Source organism: Sparus aurata, chromosome 17 (genome assembly GCF_900880675.1).
Source record: "Sparus aurata chromosome 17, fSpaAur1.1, whole genome shotgun sequence".
In the NCBI taxonomy this organism is placed as follows: Eukaryota; Metazoa; Chordata; class Actinopteri; order Spariformes; family Sparidae; genus Sparus; species Sparus aurata.
This window is the reverse complement of record NC_044203.1, coordinates 34,864,358-34,882,733: the sequence shown is the minus strand read 5'-3', so window position 1 is coordinate 34,882,733 and position 18,376 is coordinate 34,864,358. Positions and strand designations below refer to the sequence as shown.

General features: G+C 39.2%; 1 protein-coding gene across 1 annotated transcript; it reads left to right on the top strand.

The window, feature by feature from the left end:
- The first annotated feature begins 5,594 nt into the window (after positions 1-5,594).
- Positions 5,595-14,470, top strand: LOC115567957 (cathepsin L1). Its single transcript, XM_030394918.1, has 8 exons — positions 5,595-5,644; positions 6,188-6,312; positions 6,422-6,544; positions 9,925-10,077; positions 11,082-11,306; positions 12,874-13,039; positions 13,371-13,473; positions 14,160-14,470. The coding sequence occupies exons 1-8, from the start codon at positions 5,626-5,628 to the stop codon at positions 14,257-14,259; spliced, it is 1,014 nt and encodes a 337-aa protein (XP_030250778.1). The 5' UTR covers positions 5,595-5,625; the 3' UTR covers positions 14,260-14,470.
- The last annotated feature ends 3,906 nt before the right edge of the window (positions 14,471-18,376 follow it).

The following is an 18,376-nucleotide window of genomic DNA, read 5'->3' as shown; positions in this document are numbered from 1 at the left end:
ACCCACCTCCCAGCCTGCACTGCCCAAACCTCCTGCATGGAACCGTGACAAAGTCAATCAAGAAATGTCACACAAAATTCCCCAAGTCTGCCCCCTAGTGGACACACAGAGGAGGACACAAACTAAACTGCTTTTTGATTTTCATCTCTCATTTATTATCAGTTTGATTTCCCTTTATATTTATAGATCTTCCTTTGCATTGTACATATTTATTCTTATTCTATTCCTAACCAATCATGTGCAACTTCTAAACTATGAACAATTGAGTTTTTCATGCATGTCTGTTCATAATTTCTGTCTTTCAGTCTCAGTTTCTTCTCACTGTTATCAGGAAGGCTTTGACAGAGATGTGTGCACACTGTATCATCAAACTAAACCCCTTCCTTCACTCCTGACAGGGTTCCTGTGGCTCCTGTTGGGCCTTCAGCTCGGATTGCGTCTCAGAGAACCAAGGCTGCAGAGGATGATACATGACCAACGCTTTCAAGTACGTGCAGGATAATGGAGGCATCAACTCTTAGGAGGCTTACCCGTATGCCGGAGCGGTAAGGAAGACTTGCTATCAGTCTCATCTCAATAAACGATCATGTGCGTCCAGAGGAGCTGAGGTTAGAATATATTGAGAAAGTTTCATTTGTCTTTCCTGTCATTCATTCCAACTTTCTCTTTTTCTGTTATTGTTGTGACATGCTGTTCTGTCGACACAAACCACAAGCAGAGCCAGTTTCAGCCAAGTGTTTTGACACTTTGGGTCAGTAGAAATTCAGACACTAAACTCCCCAATATGTCCTCGTCTACTCTAATGACTAAAATATATTTATACATTTGTTGGGCAACATGAAAAAGCAGTTCTGTTCATATTTTTATCTATAGTTGTTGTTGTTGACTCCCAGACCATTTCATTGATTTATGGAATTTGAATTCCTTCCATTTCAAGCACTGCACTTTAGGACTGTGAATTTTTTTTTTTTTTTTTTTTTTTCCCCAGAGAGAAGAGAAAATACAGTAATCTAAAACGGATTTTTCTCCTTCTTTGTCTCGTGTGCAGGACCAGCTGACCAGCAGCAGCTACAATTCATCAGGCATGGCAGCTGAGTGCAGAGGCTACAAGGAGATCCCAGAGGGCAATGAGCACGCGCTGGCTGTGGCGCTGTATAAAGTAGGTCCGGTATTTGTGGGCATCGACGCCACGCAGAGCAGCTTCCAGTTCTACAGCAAAGGTCAGTAACACTGCTCAGACGTGGCACTAAATTTGCAGATTCATCATTATTTATGATTTTGATGAACATATTATTTTAACTCACTTTTGAAACTTGAGTTGTATTCTACTGTTCTATTGATGGTCCAAGTATTCTTAGGGCCAATATTCTTGAAGCTGTGATCCTTCAGGTTTCAATGGTATACCTGATGACACGGTGTGCAGCCCGTCCCCTGCAGCACCTCAGCTAACAGATCACCTTTTGTTCCATTTCTCCCTGACAGATCTCAAACTGATCCACTGACAAAAAAAAAAAAAAAAAAACTTTTTGATGAATGATCATGGTGGCTCCAACCATGATGACCAAAATGTTCACAGTAGCAGCTGCAGCATGTTTGCATTAGCAGGAAGTTAATACGGCTCTGACATGATGTAAAACTTTCACTAAATCACATTACATGTTAATGACCTGATTTTCATACCGCGCAAGTGAGCAGTTGGAGACTGCCCGAAAAAATCACATAAAAAATGTTTGATTTCTTTAAAACTTTATGGATTACAACTTCAAACATGTCTGCTGGCTTTAAAACTGGATTGACCTGGGAAATTAAACTTATGGATATGTCCTTGATCATGCCGCACCCTGAAGTCACATCAAGTGCATATGTTGGTTCACTGATGTATCTCACTCTTCCTGTCTGTCATGTGCCCAGGTGTTTACTACGACCCCAACTGTAACAAAGACGACATCAATCACGCCGTGCTGGCAGTGGGTTATGGAGTCAGCGTCAAGAGGAAGAAGTACTGGATCGTCAAGAACAGGTGGGTCACATCACCTGTCCGAATGGCATCCGGTGGCTCATGAGGTTAAAATGAAACCGCAAGATTGTTTGTTGGCGTAGCGTTGATTTGATTACTTCTGTCCGCCATGTCGGTGAAAACTGATGAGCTGAAGTGCTGTTTGACTCCTGGAGATATTCAACAACTCACATGTCTTTCTTACTCTGACGTCTTCATCAACTTGTATTCTTTCCCCTGACAGCTGGAGCGAGAACTGGGGCAGACAAGTTTACATCCTGATGGCACGCAACCGTGGCAACCTCTGCGGCATCGCCAACCTCGCCAGCTACCCAATCATGTGAAGTGTGAAGCTCGGAGGAAGATAGGGATGACGAAGGGGCTTTGCTTAGACTACTACACACAGAAATGTTCTTTCCAGCAATTTCAGAAACCACTACAAATATCAGTGATTTTACTTTGTTTACACGGCACACATATTTTTGATTTACAGCATAAGAAAAAAAAATTCAGACTGGTGTTTTTGGAGTGAACCTCCTCAAGCGACTCTGATAAGGAGGTTTGGTTATCTTAAGTTGTTTGATGCACTTTACACCCTTCCAGTCTTCATAGTTTTATCTCCAAACCAGCAGATCTCCACTGTGGTTGTGTCCATGAAGAAACACATTTTTTAGGACCTCCAGGCCACAGAGCACATAACGCTAAGCAAGAGCACAGGCTGGTTTGGTTCCAGAGTTAAACACACCAACCAGCATTTCAACTTTATTGGCCAAGTGTATCACATACAAGGACTCCGGTTCACATTTCACAGTATATTGCAGGTAGTTGATGACAGTTTCATTCCCTATGAATCTTATTGTTTTCTAATACAGTTTATGTGAAAACTAACAGTTTTAGTTCAGTGCAACAGGAAACATTGCTGGGCAATGGGAGCTCCTCCTTTCCTGTCGATGCCGAGTTTTTATGTCGATTCCTTAAAAAAATCATAATTGTTGTTTCTCTTGATTGCCTCACCTTTTGTTGTTGTTCAGTTCAGCACTTTTCTGATGATCAAATTGTAAACTGATGTTTTCTATGAAACTGAATAAAGTTTTAAATTTGAAGCTGAATGCATACGTTTTATTCCCCACACTAAACAGGAGAAAAAAGCACAAAGTTCAGCAAATAGAGAGCAGCCAACATGTAGTAATTTGACCTTGACATTGACCTTGACTTGAACAGTGGACAAATGCTTTTCAGCCTAAAATAGGACAGTGTGAAAGTGACACATCCAGTAAATTTCTAAATGTGTTGCATTTATCTCAGTAATATCTGCCTGCTGCAATACAGATAGTGGTTGATTTGGTTCATACATTAATGTATCACCATGCGATCCAGTTTGTCGAATTAATCAATTTTTGGCATAATAGTAAAATCAGTTGCTCTCTAAGTATATATATGCTATGTAGCAGTGACAATTGTCCCTATGCCAAATCTGACTCCCTGAGGAAAGATAAACTTTGCTTTTCATAGTTTTAAACATCAAACTGTATGTTCAGGAATCTACTGTAACAATGTAAATAACGTTCATGTAAATCCCGTCAATCCTAGAGTCATAATGTGTCTAATGAAGACGGAAGATAAATAACATGTAACACTGTGTTGTATCAGGCAGGACCCAAAAGCGGACAACAAGGCAGGGAGTTGAGTGCAAGAAGATTTATTGAATACTTCCTGTGGAGGAGGGGTGGCTATGGCACAATCTAGTGGCTCTTGTAGGCACACAGATTGGGATCAATAAAGATAAACACAGGTCTACAAGTGTTACTTAGCTTACCAAACTTTCAACATTCACTAACTGGAATGCATGGTAGTTACAGTCAAACGGATTGTCTCTTAAAGTTGAAGTCAGGCAGAAAGACATGGTAGAAACAATTACAAAACTTCTGCTTCACAGGGCTGTTAGCATGCTGTTGCTCTATCTCCAGCTGAACTTCTTATTAAGGTTGAAATGCAAGGCAGTAACAGCCACATATACATTTCTATGTATCACAGGGCCAGTGGCATGCTGTGATTAACACGAGGAACACTTAAATCGTCATCAAAGACAGCTTGACTAAAATGTATCGATTATGGGACATTCAAATGCTGAACTGAAATTCTTACAATTTCAACAGAGCTCTTTCAACTTGAATCGACAGCTGCAATAGTAAATTGCTCAAAGTGGCAGTTTATAACCTAAAACATTTTTGTTAATCAAATGTGTATACACATGAATTCTCTGCACACTAAAATTTAAGTAAAAAAGTACAAATCAACGTCTACTCCTGTAGTAGATTAGTAGAGTTGAATGTAAAAACCTTGGCTAAAGAGTTCAAGATTTGAATCTCAAATTATAGCACTGTCCAAATTATGCTGAAATTAGTATTGCTCATTTATGAAATAAAAAAAACATTGTGTTGCCTCACACTGGGCACCATATACAGAACAGAAGATAAATGGTGGCTAGGGTTCAAAGTGTCATGCTGCATGGCATGGACACAGTAGAGTTATTGTATAGTGTTAGCATGTGGTACAAAGCAAAAAATATAATACAATCTTACACATACTTTGTATGTTCAGGGCTATAAACACAATATAGAGATTTCACAGTTTATATCACACTTATATCACTCTCACTCCATCCAACACATTGTGTTCGACAGACCTCAACAACATCTGGCAGCCTGCCATAAAACACGTTGACCTCCTGGCCTCCCGTCCAGCCTCATGACAGGTCAAACTACCTCTTGATCTCTACTTTGGGCCAGAACCACATTCTCTACAACTGCCCACTCCAAGACTTTTCAGTAGAGATCCCCTGACACTTGTGAAGTGACCTTCCTGACCTGACAGCACCATCTTACCTGAAATAACTAAATTTATTAAGGCGCTTGCCCTCAAATTATTGAACATAGGCATTCTCCTCAATAAAGCAATGTTTTTAACTTCTTTTTTCCCCCAACACACAGAATATCTCACTATCATCACAACATTTATTAAATATTAAAGCACATCAAATAATAAGACTGTTAGGTAGTGGTATAAAACCTACCTACATGTCATTCTTGAGTAAAGGTAAAGATATCATTAAAATACGACTTTGGTAGAGGTCACCCATAGGAGTAGTACTTGATAAAAAGTCTTTTGATATGAGTTATCGTTCTCATTTATAAAGTTCTTTATATCCTCATATTTGATCTTATTCATGTTATTGTTCATCTACTTCACTCATGTCCTTCTCCTCTTGTCCTTGCTAAGAAAGAATCTTTATATATTTTTAAGTATCAAAAGTAACTTTCTGCCAGCAAATTTACAAAAGTAAAATCTACAGAGACAACTGACAAGACACCCTCCTCCTTATTCTCTGAAGGCTAGTTATGATTCTCTGGTACAGTTTTAGGCTGTAATAGTAGAGACATAAATAACCTCTGCCTCCATATTATTCATATAAGAGACTTATATGGTGCAGTTGCTGCTGGTGATTGTGAAAACATTAGCAACATGATGCTGATTTCAGTTTCAAAAGAGGAAGAGAACAGATCACATGTTTCCTTCTTTAAAATAAAGCAGGAACACAGAGTCAAGGTGAGTTCAACACAGAAGGAGCAATGACACCGAAACAACAAGGCAAGTTCAGCAACATAATTAAATACTCAGTTTTAGTCAAAAAATATTCTGATGAGTTGAGACATCTGTAAGAAGCAGAATCAATTTATCAGTGCCTTGACATGTCTTTTGTGTTCAGGCTGCAGTTGGGGTCTTTGTGGAAGACAAATATAATGTACTTATAACTCTAGACTTATTAATGTCATTATCTATTTCAACACCTAATCTGCTAATTATCTAAGATGTTTTAAAGGATGCACTGTCGGTTTTATTTCTGCAACAGTATACCCCTTAAAAAACATTCACTATGGGCCTGAGTTATTTCATGTCCTTATTTTTTATAAAAATTAGTATTATGAATAAAATTAACACATCAAGGTCATTTTCTTCTGCTGAATACTCAATGTGTCTCCTGTTAGTCACTGAAAAGTCTAAAGCTCAAGTATAAAAAAAGTACCTAAAGTCATACTCGAGTAAAAGCAGAGATATTGTAACAGTAATGGCAGCCAACTCATCTAAAAGGTCATCTAATGTGTTCACTCATCTGTGTCTCTGTGTTTATAGGTCTGATGTTGGGGAGCGTCCTATTCTTCGCCCTGTGTCTTGGGGCAGCGGCCATGTTTGACAGCAGGCTGGACTCCCAGTGGGATCTGTGGAAGAAGACTCACAAGAAGACGTACCAAAATGAGGTATGTCTGACGAGTTTTCTGTTTGTTGGCCTTAAAATCCACATGTAATATGTATCATTAACTTATACAGTATTTGACCTCATGTGCTTTCTCTCTGTACGTCTTGGAGGTGGAGGAAGTGAGCCGCAGGGAATTGTGGGAGGAGAATCTGATGCTCATTACCAAACACAACCTGGAGGCTTCAATGGGACTTCACACGTACGAACTGGGCATGAACCACATGGGAGACCTGGTGAGACACTCGTTTACTGGTTTAAACTGAAGGGGGAAAAAAGGTTAAAATTGATTCATGATTATCACTTTTATTCACTAATCACCATGAATTTAATGACAGCCAAGGGTCAGAAGGATACGAACCAGATGCATCATGACTAGTTTGAACTTTGAAGCTCAACAACTAATCACTATGAAATATAGTCCGGCTCATTTTTATACATGCTACAATAATGACAAGGTTGCAAGAGGCCTCAGAGGCTCTGTGATGCAAATTTGTTATGGATATGAAAGGTGTGGCTGACAATACAATACTCACTAAAACATAAAGTCTGTAATAATAACAGCAGAATGCCAGTTAGTTAAATGTGATGTTGAATAAATAAGTTTCCAGTAGTCATTTTAAAAAAATGCATCTTTTATAACCTAGGAGCTCCAAAAATTGATGTAACATTACAAAAGGCTGAGTTTTGATTTTCTTGTTTAGGTGATAGTTGTATTTTTTTTAAAAATGACAGTAGGCCTCCAAAAGACTATATAAAAGGATCAAAACTTTGAAATGTTGGCCAGTCCACAGTGTTCTGTTGGGGGTTTTCTCTAGACCCAAATGCAGAGATTGGAGGCTGGAGTCAGGGAGTAAAGGAATTTATTTTGCAACTTTGTGGAGGGATATAGCAGATGAGTTGGGCAGGCCTGCAGACAGGTAGGCAGGCAGAGTTGTCCGGGACAGAGTTGTCCGGGGACAGAGTGGGAGGAACTCAGGTACACCAGTGGAGCAGGAAGGAAAACAGAGAGGCTCTGGAGGTTCTGCACACAAAGCAAACAAAGTACAAACGTAAGACGAAAATACATACTGGGAAAAAGACACTGGGCAATGGGAGCTCCTCCATTCCTGTCGATGCAGAGTCCTTAAAAAATCATAATTGTTTCTCTCGATTGTGTCACCTTTTGTTGTTGTTCAGTTCAGCACTTTTCTGATGGTCAAATTGTTAAGCGATGTTTTCTATGAAACTGAATACATTTTTAATTTTGAAGCTGAATAAAGTTTTATTCCTCACACTAAACAAGAGAAAAGAGCACAAAGTTCAGCAAATAGAGAGCAGCCTACATTTAGTAATTTGACTTGACCTTGACCTTAATGGTTTGTTGTTAAGAGAACAAATGCTTTTCAGCCTAAAATAGGTGAAACACCCAGTACATTTCAAAATGTGTTGCATTTATCTCAGCAATATCTGATGGCTGCTGCAATACAGATAGTGGTTGATTTGGTTCATACATTAATGTATCACCATGTGATCCAGTTTGTCGAATTAGTCAATCTTTGGCATAATAGAAATATCAGTTGCTTTTGAAGTGTATATATGCTATATTGCATTGATAACTGTCCCTATGCCAAATCTGACTCCCTGAGGAAAGCTGAACTTTTGCTTTTAGTAGTTTTAAACATTAAAATGTATTTTCAGAAATCTACTGTCACAATGTAAATACGTTCATGTAAATCCTGTCAATCCCAGAGTCATATTGTGTCTAATGAAGACAGAAGATAAATAACATGTAACACTGTGTTGTATCAGGCAGGACCCAAAAACAGACAATGAGGAAAGGAGTTGAGTGCAAGAAGATTTACTGAATACTTCCTGTGGAGGAGGGGTGGCTATGGCACAATCTGGTGGCAGATGTATGCTACACGTGGTAGAAACAGCTAAGTAGAAAACTTCTGTTTCACAAGGCTGTTAGCATGCTGTTGCTCTATCTCCAGCTAAACCTCTTATTAATGTTGAAATGCAAGGCAGTAACAGGCTCAGCCACATATAAACTTCTATGTATCACAGGGCCAGTGGCATGCTGTGATTAACACGAGGAACACTTAAATCGTCATGAAATTCAGACAGCTTGACTAAAATGTATCGATAATGGGATATTCAAATGCTGAACTGAAATTCTTACAATTTCAACAGAGCTCTTTAAACTTGAATCGACAGCTGCAATAGCAAATTGCTCAAAGTCGCAGTTAATAACCTAAAACATTTTGGTTAATCAAATGTATATACATTTGATTGAAAAATGAATTCCCACCACACTACAATTTAAGTGAAAATAGTACAAATCAAAGCGTACTCCTGTCGTAGACGAAAAGAGTTAAATGTAAAAACTTTTGGCTAAAGAGTTCAAGATTTGAGTCTAAAATTATAGCACTAGCTAAATTATGCTGAAATTAATATTGCTCCTAATGAGTTTTTTAAAAAAAACATTGCATTACCTCACCATATGTAGTGCTTCGTGCAACATTATTAGGGAGTTTCAGGTTAACTTTTACTATCAACAGAGTTCGTGGAGGGAAATAGCAGATGAGATGGACAGGTCAGCAGGCAGGCAGAGTTGTCCGGGGACAGAGTGGGAGGAACTCAGGTACATCAGTGGAGCAGGACATAAAACAGAGAGGTGCTGGAGGTTCCGCACACAAAGCAAACAAACTACAAACGTGATACGAAAACTCATGCTGGGAAATAACATATCCATAACACAGAGAGCTATATAGAAGTTATATGTCTTGATGCTACAAAGAAGTTAAAGACAATAGCTTGCATTGCTGATATTATCACCATACGTGGTGGAACAATCTGGCACCAGAGTAGAGATGAGACCACGATTAAATAGCAGAGGATGATGAGTAGATGACTTGTAGGTGCGCCTCTCCGCCACCACCACTCCCAAAGATACAGACACACACAGGTAGCACTGTGACAGTACCCCTGACCTAACGGGCACCTACAGGTGCCCTTCCCGATTTATCGGGAAACTCAAGGTAGAGGTCGCTGAGCAGGGTGTCCACAATAAAAGAGCGAGAAATCCTTGAGGACTCCTCTGGACCGTAACTGTCCCAGTCCAACAGGGTCTGGGAACACCTGCCCCGGCAACAAATACTGTAGACTGGATGGCCAAAAGCTAGGTGGGTGGAGGGGGCTCAGCTGGAAGGCTCAATGGGCTGGAAGACATAGGCTTAAGAAGCTACAGGAGGAGGGGTGCACCTTGAGTGCCAGAGGGAGTTTGAACCAAGCCACGGCAGGGTTAATGATGCTTACAATCTCAAAAGGACCAATGCCAACTTACATGAGTCAGTTTGGAGGGGGAGATCCTTGGTATGGGGGGCCAAACCTTCTGACCCGGGACATAAGCAGGGGCTTGCTTGCCAGGCATTGGTTTTATTTATCAAGAAGACAACAGGCAGATTGATCAATGATGGAAATGATTCTTTAGTCAATAGATGATGAATTTCAGTCTAATCGGCAAAATAGACTCCTGTCACAAGACCTTTAAAGCTGTATTTACAACCCTGCTCAGTAAATATAGTCCACTGAGTGCTACTCATTTCATTAAGTGTTATCTGCTTCCTTATAGACACCAGAGGAGATTCTGCAGTCTTTCGCCACATTCATTCCTCCCACTGACATCCAGAGGGCACCATCTCCCTTTGCTGGAACATCAAGCCCTCCTGCACCAGACACCATCGACTGGAGAGAGAAGGGCTACGTCACCAAAGTCAAAAAACAGGTTAAAAAGATGAATTAATGTATACTCAATGTTTCCAATCAGTGACTTATAAGTCAGCAGGATTTATCGGTGGTGTTGGTGAGAGCAGAAACATGCAGTGTGTCAGTGATGCCGTCAACAGTGTGATCACCCCACGAATCTCGTTTACCTAATTCCTCCTGTTCCTCATTCATCCAATCAGTTCTTGTTCGCACAGGAAGTCATCACCATAACTGCAAAGTCTTTTGTTCTGTCAACACTGTGAGTGAGATAACTTACCAACATATGTTAGCTCCAGAAAGAAGAAGAGTAATTATCTCAGCTATTTCTAAACAGTTTCCTTAGCTTTATTTATGAATAAATAACTTCACTTTAGATGTTTAATGTGTTTGTCTATAATTCTTCATATTTTGTCTGATGTTTTGTCAGCTTTCAAAGCTTCATCCTGAAGAAATAATATTACATTTAGTGTATTTTTATTGCCAAAACTGAGATATTTAAAGAACTATACAACTACTCATATATAAATATTATTTCTATGACAAAGGCCGTTTATCACATAATTCTTTGTTCTCACAGCTTCATTTCTTGAGGTTACAGAAAAATGTCAGTGGTAAGAAGTTGAGGACATGATGACTGATTTGAAATTTAATTTGAATTTAGGTCTTGTGAAAATAAATTAGAAGTATAGAATTTTAAAATGTTACAATGCAGAGGAAAGGAAAAAAAATGACATTTACAATTTATTACAAACTTGTGCTGTGCTGATGAGTATCATTCAACCAGAGACACGCAAGTTTGGATTTTGGATTTCTTTCTGTTCTGTGCAACAATTTAAATGTAACTGACAAACAATAAAGTCAGTCAGTCAGTAGACTTCTTTAAAACCACTTCAACCCCAACTGCTCCATCTTTACAAACTCATGTTGTGTTGCCAAACATGGAAATGTGATGTTTTCATTTAAGTTTGAGCAAATAAATCTTGTTTTTTTTTACTTTGGATAACTCTACTCATTTGTATCCAGGGTGACTGCGGTTCCTGCTGGGCTTTCAGTGCTGTTGGGGCTTTGGAGGGCCAGTTATTCAAGAAGACTGGGAAGCTGGTGGACCTGAGCCCCCAGAACCTGGTGGACTGTTCGTCTAAAAACGGCAACCTCGGCTGCAAAGGTGGCTGGATGCACAAAGCCTTCCAGTATGTCATGGACAACCAGGGTATCGACTCTGACGCTTCATACCCCTACACAGGACAGGTGAGTCTGGTGTAATCCTGCTGCTCAAAGATGCATCAAAGGGAGGGGAAGGCTAAATCCATTCAACTTGGATTCTTGAGAGTATTTTTAGGACATGTGGGGAAAAAAATCTGATCGGCAGACAAATGTGGGAAATCATTAAAAACAATCATAAAAGGTCAGATTCTCAAAGATCCACTGTGTCAGGATGTCATTAGAAGTTGCTGTTACTCTCAGATGATAACAGTCTTGGCAGTGCTCTGGCCTCAGTTAGCCATTTCATTTCTGTGGCAGATGCATTTAAGTAAACAAGCCACCAGCAGAGCACCGCTGAGAGTAATCATTTTCCCTCGATTTAGCAAGCACACCCAGGTGTGCGGGGAAGATACTGATTACATACATCCAACAGGTGCTCACAGGTGTTTGAACGGACTAGAGAGGCATCATGCATCACAAAGGGAAAAAAGCCCAAACCTTTTTAAATGGCCCAAAATTGATGCAGAACTATTAGAGACAGTTGTTAAAGCTTTTTCATTCAGGAGAAGGAGTTAAGCACATGTCAGTAATATTGTAGTTACCACACCAGGGCTTCCAAAGGTTGAAAATGTCATTGTGGCAGCTGTGGCAGATGGCGTGATGTGGGACAATGGGGGCTAAAATAGTAAAATAATCAGTTCTCCTATCCTGTCTTATTTTACATTGATGTAAAACTGTCAACTTTGACCATGAAAACATTACAGCTGCAGATTTTGATAAAAAAAAAAAAAAAAAAGAATTAATGAATAAAGGTTGAATCTTGAGTTCCCCTGAGTGGGAAGCTCAAGGAAGCCTTTGGAGTTTTGGATTGTTTGTCACAAAACACGACATTTGAAGACATTACCATGGAAAAGAGGAACTGTGATGGACATTTGTCCCTATTTTCTGACATTTAAAGCACAAAATATGAATCGACCACTTGAAAATAAACTATAATGAAAATAATTAGCAGTTGCAGCGCTAGAAACTGCAGCGTGATATGAGGTAATCCTGCTTTAAGATTAAAATTTGTAAAAGTAATTAAATGGGATAAAAGGATACGGGAAATTCAGACCAACAATAAATTAGTGGGAGTGGACAATGTTGTTTGTCCTCCAGGCTTCGACTGGTTCGCTGTTGTTCATGTTTGTGTGGAGGAGGAGGGCAGTTCGGAGCAGATCTGACAGACTGCTGCAGCCTTGTGGAGCTGTTGTGCCTCTAATTCGCCCGAAAATAACAACTCTTTTGTGTGATGTGAAATATCTGTAATAAGCTCACTGACGAGCGTCTCCATGCGTCAAATTTACTTTCTCACTCACCTCTGCAAGCTGCAACCAAGAAAATGTATAATACTAAATTTTTTCAGACATGGGAATTATCACCCAAGTTGGTTGGTAAAGTTGTGCCTCGAGTCTCGTGTCATATCAGATCACAAGATGGATTTAATAATTTAAATTTGTTGGTTTCCTAATGAGGTGCTTTTTAAAACATTTTTAAAAAAACATCAGTTAGATTTAGAAAAAGGTCCTGTGTAAATCATCAACTTTAACCCCAGTTTGTCTTCTTAATGCAGGTATCACAATGCCGTTACAACTCCCGCTATCGTGCTGCAAACTGCTCCAGGTACTACTTGCTGCCTCGGGGCGATGAGCGGGCTCTGAAGCAGGCACTCGCCACCATCGGACCCATTTCAGTGACAGTGGACTCCGCGCGATACGGTTTTCAGTTCTACAAGAGGGGTACGTTGCACATCATCAGCCACACAGGCGGCATCTTAACTTGAGTCATAGAATCATAGATAAAACTGGAAACTAGATAAAATATAAGATTATTGTTGTAAAATAAAATAAAGATTATGTACACAATATACGTTCTCACATATCCATCTTTCATGTTTATACCAAAAGCTCAGGTTAACACCCCCTGAAAGTCTCTTAACCTCTGACCTGACTGCAGTGATGAAAACACTGCTTCTCTTTTGGGTAAAATGTTGATTTTTTTTAAAGAAAAAAAATAATTATCATGACATTAATTTATTATTGCTATCATTTTTACCTCTGCCTTTTTCAGGAGTGTACAATGATGCGTATTGCACCAAGAACATAAACCACGGTGTGTTAGCTGTGGGCTACGGCACGCTGAATGGAAAACACTACTGGCTGGTTAAGAACAGGTGAGATATTTCTACTGACACAAAAACCTTCTACATGGACACATACTGAGCTCATGTGTTGCTCCTTTTTATCTTCCTCCCCATCCCTGACTTTTCCGTTATTTTGTATAGTTCAACACTGAAAATAATGTATGCCAAACTACTAGTATGGGGTATAGCTCGTGATTGAGCAACCTCTGTCCATATTCTCATCATATGACTTATTGTTTTTCAATTCGTTGACCTGGTTGAATAAAAATCAAGTTTTAAATATATTATATTATGAGCCATGTTTGGATATTTGTATGTGTGTGAGTGTATGTCTGTACATATATGTGTGCACATGTAGGTATGTATATGTAAAAACAAATATATTTATGATATATATACACAATATGTATACAGGTAAATGTACAGTAAATGTAAATAAATTGGTCATGATTAAATATTGAGTTGTGAAGAAGGGGTGGGATTAATCTTTCTTCTTACTTCTTTTCGGGCCTGTCAAAGCTTGTTAATGGAATGTACTTGGTAACATGATTTTCATTTTATTTTGTTTATTAGCCGAAATAATTTAACTTTTTGTTTTGTTTTGATTTGTTTGCACTGTTTCACTTTACATGGATGTTTACTAATAAATCACATTTAAATAAAACCTTGTTGTATCCCTTTAATTATATTCTTCTTTTTTTGCTCTTCTCGTGCAGCTGGGGAAGCAACTGGGGTGAAGAGGGCTACATCCGGATGGCACGCAACAAGAACGACCAGTGTGGCATCACTCAGTATGCCTGCTACCCCATTATGTAGCTGCATTGACTCTGTTCTCCCTTTCTTTTTCAACAATATCTTTTAAAGTTTTAATTCACACTGATTTCAATATTTTTCTTTTTTCTTACTTTTGCTACTTTTTATGTAACTATGACAAAAATGCCATTAAATGTTACAGTTTATCATCTCTGGCCTTGCTTGTTTGTTTCTGACTGTGTGTGTTCCAATCTATAATAAAGAGACAGATGTACTCCTCGCTGAGGCTCAGTCGCCATGAAATATGCCAAGTCTGGGTCGATATATCAGTTTATCGATCAGTCTGAAGTCGGCCTTTCAGTAAATATCAGATCTGTGTTCTGTGCCGTAGATGTGATGAAGGTGAAGATTTGATTTTACACCAGCACTTTTCCATCTGTTAAATCTGCCATGAACACGGTCTGAAAGGGTTCCATCGAATCTTTGGGAAATTGGCTTCGTTCGTTCGTTCGTCGTTCGTTCGTTCATATCTCTGTCCTGCGCACATGCTTATGTGGTAACGCAGAACCGGCGCTTGGCTTAGGCTGTATAGGCGAATGCTAAGGGCGCCATCATCCACGGGGTCTAGAGGCGAGTTGCCTGAATCTGACCGGACCGAGATCCAAAGATCATTGATATTGTAGCAGATCGAATCACCAGGTCCAAAAGACTAAAACCATCCCGCACCCAGGGAAGGAAAAGAAGGAATGAAAAGGACGTGAAGAAGACTAGGAGGTACAATAACGTCAATGCAATGAAGTGAATGAAATTAATAGTTTAATGCACTGTAGTTACCGTTGTCAGAGCAGAGTGTTAACTCGTTAGCTTACTGCGGACGATAGTAGCATTGTTTAATAATCAGTAAACAGTTCAAGAGAGAAGGGAGTTGGTTCACAGAGGAACATTTAAAATAAAAGAAAGTTACACATTTCCCAAAAACAAAGATGGTGTCAACATGACTTTTTTTAACAGAGTTTTAGTTTGAGTCTTCAGTTTTCATTTGTTTTGATATTTTTGACTTAAAAGAAATAGAACCTTGGGCGCGCAGGTGGTCGAGTGGTTAGAGCGCATGCCATAAACACAGCCGATCCCGGTTCGATTCCAGCTGGAGGTCCTTTGCTGCATGTCACATCCCCCTCTCTCTCCCATATTTCCTATCTGTCTACTGCTTAATAAAGGTGTCTATGCCAAAAAAATCTAAAAAAAAAAAAAAAGAAATAGAACCTTGAAGACATACATGCAGTTTTTGTGTGAATGTATGAAAATTGATTGTGCAACAACTGGGCGCCAGCTAAAATCTTGCCTAGGGCAACAAATTGGTCAGAGCACTGTGGTAGTATAACCTGTACAAGCATGCCTGCAGGCAAGTTACACTGTCCTGAGCAAGTAGAGATGCCTTGCGGTAGGTTCCTATTTTCTACAGACCCACTCATTAAGACATTGAGCTACAGAAAGTCCATTAAATGAAGAGTTTTGAGATTCCTGAGGTTGACATGTTTTATGGCAGGCTGCCAGATGTTGTTGAAGTCAGGGGACCAACATGTTGGATGTAGTGAGATATACAATGTCAGCATTGTAAGTACACATATGTAAATTGGAATCTTCTGTATTATGTTTATGGCCCCGAACATACAAATTATGCACAAGATTATAGTTATATTATTTGCTTTGTCCCACATGCTAACACTATGCAATAACTCTACTTTGTCCATGCCGTGCTGTGTAATACTTTGAACCCTCGCCACCATTTTGCTTTTGTTCTTCCACACACACACACACACACACACAAACATGTAGTACACATTAGCATAAAGGTTCAGATGTCATTTATTTAACACAAAGTTGAAGACACACAATCTAACTGTCTATTTAATATTGCGCAAGACTGAATGTTGCCAACCTCTATTCTGTTAAACAATCCAAAACCCTTCGACCACTACTTGCTGATAAAGTAAAATTGGTTGTAGTTATTAAGTTAATTCTTAAAGTAAATACTACATATATTTTCATTTAAAGTATTCAATAGTCAACAAAATTATTGTCCTGGTTGTTCATCAGATCGGTTGTTCAGCATTTGTCTGATTATTGTAATTACAGGAGTTGATTTTGTATTTATTTAACTTTACAATAAATAACTTCTACATGGATTATAATTGCTTCATTGGCAATCAAATAACATAAACTAAAGTTTAGTATTACTGAATGTTGAATATTTGCCTCCTAGTATAAAGTAGCAGAAAATGGAAATACTTTAGTAAAAGTACTTAGTTAGATTCCATCTCTGCTTTTAATTCCAGTGATAGAACATTGTATCCTGTTTTTGCTTGACAGAACATTTTTATGTTGTGAAGTGTAGTTCACAGGACATCCTCTAGGTGGTGCTAGTCAGACTGTTAAAGGTTTAAAGTTAATGTTTACTTTATTCAAAATAAGACAAGACACCATCCTCCATATTCTCAGAAGACTGGTTCTGATCCTCTAGTTCAGCTAGAGGCTCTCAAATCAGACACATTAAAAACCTCTGCCTACTTGTTTTACATACAGTATAACAGCCATATATGATGTAGTGTGTGTACATGCAGATGCTGCAGAATGGCATGATGCTGAGCCTCAAAAGTACAGACCACATGACATTTGCTTCCTGAATATTGAGCAGGAACACAGAGTCAGGGTGGGTTCAACAAAGAAGCAGCAATGACACCAACACAAAAAAGTAAGTTTAGCACCATCAGTAAATATTACATTTTGGTTAAAAATATTGTATCAAGATCAGTCAGGACATTTATAAAGAGCAGAGTTCGTTTATCAAAGCTTTCATTTGTTTTTTGCTTTTAGTTTCGTTTTGGTGTTTTCATGTAACATGAGATGCAGGTGGAGATCTTTGAAACACAGAATAATGTTTTGTAGAGCTTATTTATGACATTATCTCTTTTAACATTTAATCTGCTGGTTCTCTAAGATGTTTTAAAAGATGTGCCATGGACTATATTTCTGCCACTATTCACCCTTTAAACATTCAGTATGGGCCTGAGTTATTTCATGTTCTTATTATGCCTCCACATACTGTTGTTTTGTGTGCCCTGTTTGTTTGATGTTTTATTTGAGATCCTGATTCTTGAGCCTGTGAAGCACTTTGGTCTAAATGTGCTATAGAAATAAACTTGACCTTGACCTTATTTAGTAGGTAACTAAAGCCACCAAATACAATTAGTGGAATTGTAGGTGAGAACAGTACTTGAGTAAATGTACTTAGTTTCATTCCACCGCTGTGTATCAAGGGCGCAAGTTTGCATAGGGACGGTAGGGACAAGTCACAACCAAAGTTTGGGAAAGACAGAGTTGTCCCTACAAATATTTCGATATATTCTAATATATATATTATTTTTTACATAATGCATTGAATATATTATTTCTCTGTAAAATGTAGAGAACTCTTTTTCCGACGTTGCCCTCTCAGCGCAATCTTCAGTGTACCTTGCAGGGCAACATGTTTATATGCTGCCATTTGATTGGCTGAAGGGTTATCACGTTCTCAGCACACGAAGGTTGCCAACTTGGAGACTTTCTCGCTAGATTTAGACTTTTCAGACCCTCTTAGCGACTTTATTTCTAAAAAGCGACTAGCGACAAATTTAGCGACTTATTCAGATCATCAGGGGAAAGGCGAGAAATATATTATATTGTAGTTCACATGCTGCTCAGAGTCATCGCAGTCCACGGCTCCTCTGCAGCAGCGCAAGGGTCTCTCCTCTCGCACGCGGCTGCGCAGGCGGCAGCGCAGGCGGCAGCGCAGGCGGCAGCGCAGGCGGCAGCAGCCAGTGTATGGGGGCTGGCTGGGGCAGCAGGATCGGACGCCGCGGCCGCTCACTCTGTGGATTTGAGACCGGATAGCTGCCGTTTACTCTGTTTTGATCTGTTAATTCTCTGACTTCTTAGTCTTTCACGGTTCCACCGGTACTTTACTGGTGATAACCTTAAACTGCTGAGTCTAGATCACGTTTGATCTTGATCTTCTCTCTCAGTCTCTCTCTCCAGATTAGAATGTTCCTCTATCTTGTAAAAATGTACATGTGATCGTGTGATCTTCTCCCTCCCTTTACTGTTTTTACTTTAAATATTTTTGTCCATGTAGTGAGTTTGT